The sequence below is a fragment of the Brachionichthys hirsutus genome, chromosome 12, assembly GCF_040956055.1.
Source record: "Brachionichthys hirsutus isolate HB-005 chromosome 12, CSIRO-AGI_Bhir_v1, whole genome shotgun sequence".
NCBI lineage: Eukaryota > Metazoa > Chordata > Actinopteri > Lophiiformes > Brachionichthyidae > Brachionichthys > Brachionichthys hirsutus.
The window spans coordinates 2,208,639-2,218,735 of record NC_090908.1 but is presented as its reverse complement, the minus strand read 5'-3'; the positions used below and the strand labels follow the sequence as shown (position 1 = coordinate 2,218,735).

General features: G+C 44.8%; 2 protein-coding genes across 2 annotated transcripts in view; one reads left to right on the top strand and one right to left on the bottom strand.

Moving 5' to 3' along the window:
* Positions 1-396, top strand: part of casq2 (calsequestrin 2) — a 4,774-nt gene extending 4,378 nt beyond the window's left edge. Inside the window, exon 11 of the mRNA XM_068746099.1 lies at positions 1-396. This exon is cut by the window's left edge and continues 408 nt beyond it. The gene's annotated coding sequence lies outside the window, so the exon portion shown is untranslated.
* A 1,686-nt stretch (positions 397-2,082) lies between these two features.
* On the bottom strand, positions 2,083-8,632 carry LOC137902271 (vang-like protein 1). The gene is made up of 8 exons (XM_068746350.1): positions 8,562-8,632; positions 7,815-7,986; positions 5,325-5,753; positions 4,932-5,107; positions 4,504-4,637; positions 3,097-3,247; positions 2,609-2,843; positions 2,083-2,343 (listed from the first exon to the last, which is right to left on the bottom strand). Exons 1-8 carry the CDS (start codon positions 8,630-8,632, stop codon positions 2,083-2,085), a joined length of 1,629 nt encoding a protein of 542 aa, XP_068602451.1.
* Between the last annotated feature and the right edge of the window lie 1,465 nt (positions 8,633-10,097).

Sequence of the window (10,097 nt, the reverse complement as noted above, 5' to 3'; positions counted from 1 at the left end):
TTCACATCATGAATGTACATCTAAAGATCATGTAAAAAGCTCATTACAGTCGACGTGTTATTAATTAAATCAGTGGTTCCAAAGTCTTTTGCTCTTGAACAAATGTTTTCACATTTCTTTCTGGATTTGTTTCATATTCTGATTATTAATTTTCAGTGTCTTCTCCCATCCTCCTCTCAGCTTTATTAATCACATTTACGTGCGTGTGATTTACATTGTTGGATTGCTTGTTTTGATAAACATTATCAGGAACCTTAAACTCTCTTGAGCTCATGAATTAACCGTGTTGTTTTCAATCCAAAACATAACATTACAAATAATGTATGTTTTTATAAAATGCAAAAAATAGTTTATTCTAACAAAATACATTTCCTACTTCTCCAGCATTAAAATCGTGAACAAAAATAACCTTGATGCCTGTGTCCGTTAGACTTTTTGAAGTGCATTACTCCTTAAAATACACACAATTTAAATAGTGAGATCCAAATTTAAATACACCAAGCAGATTCAAAATTCAGCTACTCCTACTTATTATACGCCTAGAAGGTTCTTGCATTGAAAGTCTTGGACTGATGAATATGAAAGAAACAAAAATATCACTATAACACTTTAGAGAAGGTCAATACAAATATTTATTCGTTTATTTTTTTAAACAAATGCGACTTTGACATGGTTGCTGTGATTTTAAATGTTCTGTTGTATAAAAGACGACAAAAGACTTAAAACTCATCACAAGTTCCCTGTATGACAAGGAAACAAACTCTCCCTCTCTCACACACCCACACACACTCTTGAAAACTGCACATGTATGCTGATATCTTACATACGTAAAATTGAGGCACATAGTCAGAAACTACGACCATCAACACCCCTAAGCAGAGATGAAACTACAGTGTAACACTTGCGTAAATAGGAATTTACAGCGTGACAGGCCTCATACATTACACACATCAAATATTCATACAAACGATCGGTTTGTTTGACACTGGGGTCGGCGTCCCGGCCACTGTCGATGGGTGGCTGCAGTGCGACAGAGACAAATACTAACAGCAGAAACACTGGCAACGGGCTGGGCTATTCCTGTAGGAAGACATAATGGCTTACACCAAATGATTATGGTTTTCAACACTTTCCAGCATGGCGGGTTTAATTTCAGAGAGAGCGATATGGATAGAACAACCTAAAGGTTTTGAAAAGTTGTGGAAATAAATATTCTTTTATTGTTTCCTTGTTCTCATGGTTGAGTACGTTTAACTTTACACTATGCACAGAGATAATGAACAAGTAGTCTGTCCACTAGTCAACAAACAGCGCCAGTGTATTCCACACAAACTATGCACGTGCAAACATGATCAGTAAATCCTTTTAGCCGTCGTTTGCATGAGATTCTAGTGATCCGGTTTACATTTACATCTTCATCTATTTACAGTATATTTAACTCCACAAATACAGCAGAGCGACAAAGTACAGAAAAAAAATCCTTCAGCAGAACCTTGATATAAAAGTTTTAGGTGAAGGTGAGTGAATAAAGGAACAAAGTAAATTCACACATAAATACTGTACAATTATCAGTAATACAGCACAGTCAAATAATCATAGCTATTTAGTCTCAGCTATATGAGACTAAAAAAGAGCCGTTTTGAAACCGGTTCAAGGTTTTGGGTTTTATCAAAAGTCTGGGAAAAGGAAGAGATCCTATTTTCACTACGTTTAGATGACAAATACACATTTATGCTTCTTAAATCACGCATATCTCCTAAATAATTACCTTTTCCACACAGGCATACATTGCCACCGTCATGCAAATCAGGATGAGGAACATTGTGAGGGTCGTCTGTTGCATAGAAAATCTGAACTGTGTTCTGCAGACATCAGGACTGACAAATCCCAGCAATGCTCAATCAAGTAAAAAAAACCCTAAAACAAAACATCTTCCATGTTTCCAATGATAAACAATAAAAATATATGAAAAACAGTACAAACAAAAATACAAAAAAGTACAAAAAGCTATTTCATTTTTTCTTTTTTCGATCAGATAACTGTAACAGTCCAGACCAGCGGGACTGCCCCAGCCGGTCACTCCTAAACGGAGGTTTCCGATTGGAGCAGCAGTAGAAACTTCTGAGACTTTGGGTCGACGTACTTCTCAGTCAGTCGGATGTAAGGGATTCTCTTGAAGGTCAGAGCTAAGCTAAAGTCGAGACATCTAAGTAGAAACTCTGTGCCCTCCTTTATGCCGCCGGTGACTGAAGCCTCACTGATCAAAGTCCATTGGTCGGCCATCCAGCGCTCGGGGCCGTACCTTAGGGTCGGCCCAGGAGCCAGGTAGGTCTCCAGGAAGGCCTGGACACAAATAAGACACAAAGTGCATTTGATGCTTTAAAAGGCATTTACATTTTGCTATAAAATTAACAGGTCTTACATGACTTTTCCAATTACTCAACAATATAAAAACAACATTAGTACATATAAATAAATTAGCACATCCCTGTAAGCACACTGATCATAAACACTCACATTTGTAAAAAAAATGCTAATAAAATGGAATTACCCCCCCCTATAACACTGAAGCTTTAATACTAAATCTACTCTTATCAGCAGGAACCACCTTCGGGCTCATGCTGTTGATGAGGCAGAAGGCCAGGTGCTTCTGGATGCTCTCCATGCTGTGGCAGTGCTGCCTCCTGGTGATGCGGAGGTACTTCTGCAAGGCACGGGCCATGGAGGGGAAAATGGCCAGAGCCGCTTCACGCACATCCATAATGTCAGACGGCGTCGCGCACTCATCTTCTTTTCTCATCTGACGCACATGTGTGAAGGCCTCCTCCACAGCCACCACCAGCCTGACAAGGAACATACAGGCAGCAGTTAGCATAGGAGCAGCTCTCTGCAGCCACAGATGATGCACACGTTGAAAGGGTAATTATTCATACTGAATACACATCACGAACGGGTCTTTAAACATGCACGGTGGAGTCAATCAGAAAAGAAGAAGCCTTATATTCAAATAGAAGGCATTCTGTCAGAATTTAATTTATGAATGGAGGTGCAGTTCTTGAGATCATCAAGCTTTCCACCGAGTCTTCTCTTGCTCACCTGGCTCTTCGTTTACGGACTCTTCTCTCGTAGTCGGCCTCTTCGTAGTACAGCTCGCTGTGAGCGGTGTCTTTGTGTTTGCCGGCAGCCGGAGCCGTGCCTCGCGACTGATTCCCATTAGCAGGCTGCGCTGCGGCTGCGCTCCCTGGAGCTGCACCAAAAGGAGAGGACAGCGACAGATTGCTTAAATTAGTCTGAGCTGCAGGAAGCAGCCCCCCCCGCCCCGACCCACCGGTCTTCAAGCTCAACCTGGATCATGGACAGAAGGGGAGCTCAGATCACTTGTTTCAGCTGGAAGCAGCCACGTTGCTCCACATGCATGCAGCTGAACCTTTATAGTTGGGTGTGGATGAAATATTCATCATTTCACGCTTCAAAGACCATAGTTCCTGCTTGATGTGTGAATTTTCACATCTGTGCAACAAACCCATCAAGCGAATGGAGCTTGTCGGACCGTATATTAGTGTTCCTGCGGTTTGATTGTGGGGGTTTCACGGATGTAATCCATATTCATGAGCATCAGCACAGTTTGAGGAAGTTTATAGATAGTAAACGCTGTAGGTCAGGTATGATGTAAATTATTAACAATCTGATTTGCATATGCACATTTATATGCGGCGATTCAGGTGACTACACGTAGCAACGACACACTCTACCCATTATAGCAACATCTGTGAGTCGGGGTTTAGGTTTGTTTTTTGCAGCAGCACTCTCATTGCTCAAAATTATTTTCCACTGGAACACCAGCACCTTAAGTGCAGCGCCTTCTGGTGCTTTGAGAAGAGATGCCTGTGATGACTTTGAATGAGAGAGGGGGGTTGGGATGGCTGCAGCGTGAGTGGGGGTTGAGGCACGCAAAAAAAAAAATAGTGGTATAAAGAAAGAAGGGAAAAAGAAAGCGAGACCGAGTAGAGCTGGAGACGGCGGAGGGAGGGAGGATGTGAAGAATGAGCCTTACTCTGATAAATTATTTAATGCGTGGAATTCCTCAGCCCTCCAGAGGCATGCTACTGTTTGATAGGGAAGTGGGTGTGTATGAGGTACAATGAGGACACCATATCCCATAATGCATCCCTGGCAGAGATCATCTGCAGAAGAAAAAGGGGGGTGATGGGTTTCAAGACCCTTTTAGGAGGAGTGCGGTGCGTAGCAGGGAGGGAATCCAGCCTACTTGTATGCATGTGTGAGCATAGGTACGCTAGCTGTGCATGCTACGAGACAGAGAATAAACCCCATCATGAAATCAGATCTTCTGAAGACTGTTATTTCAACTTACTGTCCAAAATGCATGTTCTCAGCTTGCTTTTAAAAGCTGCTCATTGGAGAGACGGCGACGGAAAGGAAAGCATCAAGGCAAAAGAATGGACAGAGGAGAACAGCAGAGATGCTACATGTGAAGCAACCAACCGTCTACGTTGTAGACCTTTAACCCAGCCAGGTGTTTAGCAGCCCGGTGCTTTGAGGCAGACAGAAGTGCAGGGTTATGGATTGGAAAATCTCTGTAGTAATACTCCAGGATGGACAGAGCAGCCCTCTGAATACTGCGAGAGATGAGAGACAGATGGAGAGATAAAACGCCGGTACAGGAGGATCTGACATAAATAGGCTGACTTAATACTGTTGCATTCACTGGAAAGTAAACAGAGTACAGATAGGTTGCTCTTTGCCTGATGTGGAATTAAAAGTTTAAGTTTTAAAAAATGTTGTTTGATCAGATTCACGATGGATAGTTAACAAAAGACAATCACATCACAATGTTAAAATGAATCCGTCATTCTCGTGCCTACGTTGTCCATAATGCAAATCTCTATGACCTAATCTAACCATGACCAAACCTCAGCTGTCCGACGTTGTAGTGACGTGTCTCTCCATCGGTAGAGCGAATGACACAAACGCTGTAACAGGGCCGGACGTGACGAAGCTCCAGCAGCACCACGGCCACGTAGTGGACGAACAGCTGGGAGTCCACGAGGGACACGGCGAACTGGACGATGCCATGGTAGTCCTCATCCTGCTCAGATCACAGCGCAGGTTAAAGGAAAATGTTCACTGGAAACCTTGATCCAGCCATGATCGAACTGAGTTTCACAGAGACTGAAATTATAATAAAACACGTATCCTAGAAACAAACTAAGACATATTGAAACACGATCTAAAGCCATTAAAGGGTCTCAGAAGGGGAAATGTTTGAAGCCATCACTCTCGATGCATCACACGTTCACGCTGACCTGAGCATCAAGGATCCGGACCCCATAGAAGAGCCAGTAAGACATGGTGAGGAGGAGTGTGAGGGTGGTGAGGAAGGCCCGGTACACACACACTCTGGGCAGGCTGGCACGGCCTGGTCGGAGAAACAAGGCCCAAATGGCAACCAGTAGGATGAGGAGCTTGAAGGCGATGGAGAGGAAGAGGCCCTCACAGGCAGTCCCACAAGCCTGCAGCCTATCAGGCCACATGACAGCTGGAAGAAGCACGAAGACGAGGGGCGTGACCAGCACCAGCAGCCCCACGCACACCCCCACAGCCAGAGGAAGGTAGCGGCGGAAGTCCTGGGTCCGGTCCTGTATTCCCTTCCCCAGTCCGACCACTTCCTCCTGGGATATGCTCAGCTCGGAGGTGCCCGTCACCGCAGTGGTGGTTTCCCCCCAGTTATCGTCCTGAAAGAAGGAGCCAAAGTTAGAAAAGGAACAAATGATAAATCGAGCTGCATGTATTCGTCGGCACTTTTCACATTTTTAATTTTCAGTCTGCATTAAGTGATATGAAAGAAAAAATACGCCGCAGTAGCTCTTTGTGAGAAAGAAAGAAATCATTATAGAACAGTTTAAATAACATCAGAAGTTACGACAAGCGGTTCCAAACACAAGAGAACGAGTCTCTACAGAGTCAAAATGATATTGTGAGCGTCCCGATCACACCCGTCCTGCTACTTATAGAAAATAAAATGTCTGCAAATAGCATGAAGGGTATGATGGGACGCTCATGCAAAGACAGGAAATGATCAAAAACATTTATTTATTTTAGGTTGAGTTGATTTGTCAGGAGGAGGAGGAGGAGGAGGAGGGTGGTGATGGTTGTAATGAGACAGGAGTAAAAGAGGAGACAGATCAGATCTTGACCAATCAGAGCCATTCCCTGCTCCAGAGGAAGAGGAGAGCCAGTAGGAATGTGACAACAATCTCTTTAAGCTTGACCGTTCAGTCTTATTTATGGAGGCAGCAGGCCCGACGTTCGGTCCGGATCTGCTGCCGAGCTAATGCGCTGCAAAACCAGCCATCAACTCTCAGGGGATTAATCCCAGAGATTAACGCTCCACTACTCAGGCCTGATCTGTGTCTACAGCACAGGAAAGGGAAGGCTCACTGGCTGCAGAGGGCGGATCTGGATTATTTACTTCCTGCTCAACGATAACGCACAACAACACAACAACCAACTGATTACATCCACGGAGACGCGAGAACACACAAAATTGTCTGCCAACTGCAAAACCCAATGATTACGCCCCAGTGGCCCGGGAGGACGATAAGATGACACACACACATATCATTTGTGTGTGTGTGAACAACACACACACCAAAACCAGCGGATCCACCGCTTCCCATACGCTGCGGCTCTGCTGAAGCCAACAGGCTACCAGTGTGAACTGAAGCTGCTGCCCTGTGGCAGATTGTGTGAGCCTCACAAAGCAGCGTGGACAGTCTCAGTAACGGGCTCGGAGCCCCTTCTGTGACTCACACATGCACAGAAGCTCCCGATGTCACAGGCACGCGTGTAAACATGGAGGATTATTCATATCAGCTTTCCTCAAAGTGGCGCTCGGGTGGGAAGCTAAAGCTAATCTCGGTGTGTGTGAGTGTCTCCCTGCGCTGCAGCCAGTTAGTGTTACAGTGGCTCATCGGGCCCCCCCGGCCCCCCCCCCCCGGCTGGGGTGGATCTGGTGGTGATGGCCCTGCTGCTGCGCCATTGCAGCACATTGGTCTGGAGGGCTAAGGCAACACAATGGCAGATTACTTTACACTGCTGACAATAGACATCAGCTCCAAGCTGAAACCACATGACATCTCAGAATGTGTGCTGAGGACAGAGGCGCATCCTCACACACACACACACACACACACTTTCTCTCGTGCACAAGCCAAATATAAATACACAAAGGCAAAATGCTTTTCTGCTTTACATTTTCAAGTAGGTCAGAGAGTCTGAGCCCAAGGCAGACGATCATCACCTTTACCTTCTCCTTTCCTCCTTCGCTTGTCATTTTACTTCTCACTCCGCTTCCTGCATTGAAATTACGAGCTAATGAACATACACCTCTTAAATATCTTCTCCATGTAACACAAAAACATTGAAAGGAACCTGGATCAAGACCCGGATCCAGGATTCTTAGTCATGGTCCTTTAACACAGCCAGAGGAGGCTTTTATTGGGCATTCCATCCAAATAAGAAAATCTAGATTCACCAAACATGTGTTTTGAATAGGAGTTCATCGGTCCTGTAAATTATAATGCACAAGACTTTTGGATTTGGTGAAGGCTCTAGTGCAGAACCAAACTGACTGTTTCCATTTCTAGCTTCATATCTACCAGACATGACAGTCGAATCTGAAGACACTGAACAACGCAAATTATATTATTATTAATACTGAAACGGCCCGAGTTCCTTCATAGTTTATATATTTTAACTTGTTTTGTGCGAGGCCATGCTTCCATAGGAAGTACCTGGCCATCATCTCCATGATCTGCTGCTGGTGTGGGTTCTCCTGGCAGCGGATCTCCGTTGTGAACGGGCGATTCCTGGGACGGCGTATCAGGAGGGTTGATGACGACAGACCTCTCAGAACGGCTGCTTTCTTTGCTGCTGCTGGCCTTATGTCGGTCACGGCTCCGATCCCTGATGACACAGGGGGCAGAGAGAGGAGCACAGGCTCAGAAACAGATACTCCTCAGAATAAAAAGTACCGGTAATGCTTTATTCATTTATTCCTCTATAATAAATATGTTTTTCATCCATTTCCCCTGAAAAATCAAGACAACGATGGGTCCTTTAGTCCAAAATAAAGTCCAATATTCTGAGGCTTATTTGTTCATGTGAAGAACTATGACAAAATGCTTGTATAAAAAAAAATGAAAGAAAGTGACTATTCTACACAAAGGATGGATTCACCAGGATGGGAATCATGAGATTCTCTCATTCGCAGGAGAGACGGAGTGAAATAGCTTAAAGCGACTCGGCTGTGACGACCCTAATCCACATTATCTGCCCGTCTCAGTCACTCCAGCCTTAACCTTAGCCTCTCAGCTGATTGACTTGGCTGCAGCCAACATACCGGTACATTCAATCCGAAGACAGATGCAGCAAACTCGGTGTGCACGGAAGGCGTTGCATGAAATACCAGACATGCAGCATGTCATCCAGGAGACAGGATGCCATCACAGAGCCAGATAGTGAACAGACCGGAAACATACCCATGTCGGTTTGATCTCCCGGAGCGGCTGGAGTGGTAGGAGTAACCGGAGTGGGTCGACTCGGTGTCCATTCCAGCACACCTCAGAGCCGGTGATTTCCCAGCGGGCGAGGAGCGTCGGCGCTGCAGAGAGGGCTGATAGGTGGCGGCAGTCAGGAGGAGGAGTTTGTTACAGGCAGGGATCCACAGTAGCCGGCATCAACTCCAGAGAGCTGCTTTAGTGGCCACATCGACCTGAGGGGTGGAGGAGTGGAGGGTGTGAAGCTCACATTCTAACGCAGCAGCGTAATGACACAGATTATTGTGAATACAATCAATATATTAAGAGTAGATCTGGATAAAAACCCATCCATGAATTTATTTTCACTCCCTCTAAAGTTGCCTTTTTAAAACACAAAATTACACAGAAGCTACTGGAGCTAACCCTAACCCTAACCCTAACTCCTGTGACATGCTGCATTTAAACTCGATCCAGATAAAGGAGTGGTACACGCAGGCATTTATTTATTCTTTTCCGATTCTAAAATGTCATGATAAAGCTGAGGGCAGTTCTGTTCAAGACGCCCATGCAAGCAGGCTTCTCTTTGACGTCCGTCTCTACCAGCCGTCCCTTGGGTAACGGATGATCTTCCTCGTCTGCACTGATCTTAAATCGACTGCATTTTCACCGTCAACACTGTTTACAAGACAGACCGTAAACCCAGGCAATAAAATGCCACATTCAAAATACATTTTATAGTTTTAGATCACCAAGCGTTCTCTTTCAAGCCTCTCAAATGATTTATGCCTCTTATGAAACTATGGCTCTGCGCTACCATGTTGACTGGGAGCTTTCAAAAGACACAATGCATCTTTTAGTTGAATAAAAAAGGCTTCCGCTTGAGAAAAAGGTTATATCTGCATTAAAGGGGAAGGAAGCGAGACCAGACCTGATAAGAAGTGTGCTTTCAAATGCCACATTTGAAACAATAAGATGCTTCATTTTTCTGAAACCTTGACATGAGCACTTTGTGTGAGCTCTCCGTTTCTGCTGTCATCCTATGAGATCAGGCAGAAACTCGCTTCCTGAGCTCTAATGTCTGCTCTCTGGCGCATTAGGACATCTTCGTGCTTTGCCATGCATGGCCATTCATTTAGACCTCAATCCACAGCCTGTCCGCCTCCCAGCTGTTGTCCTGACAACCAAACCACATCCCAGAGCCTCATCTCATTTTTATTAACTGGGATTATTCTCCTTTATGCCAGTTACAGGCCATTTGTTATGCCCGTCAACAGTGGTGCATATAAACACTAAAACATCCCATTCGCATATTCGGCTTGTGAATCACAGCTCGATGGAGATCATGAATAAAAACGTTCGGTAGACAAAGAAGCTGCAGCCGTTTTCCATTAAGACAACACAGACAAGGCTGAACATTTCCTTTTCCTTCCCGATCCTTTCACTAGACCACAGATGTGACAGCATGCATGTTAAATGTGTTATAAATTACCAGTGGCTGTATGCAGGGCATCTCGTGCATGAGGCCTTTATAATAAC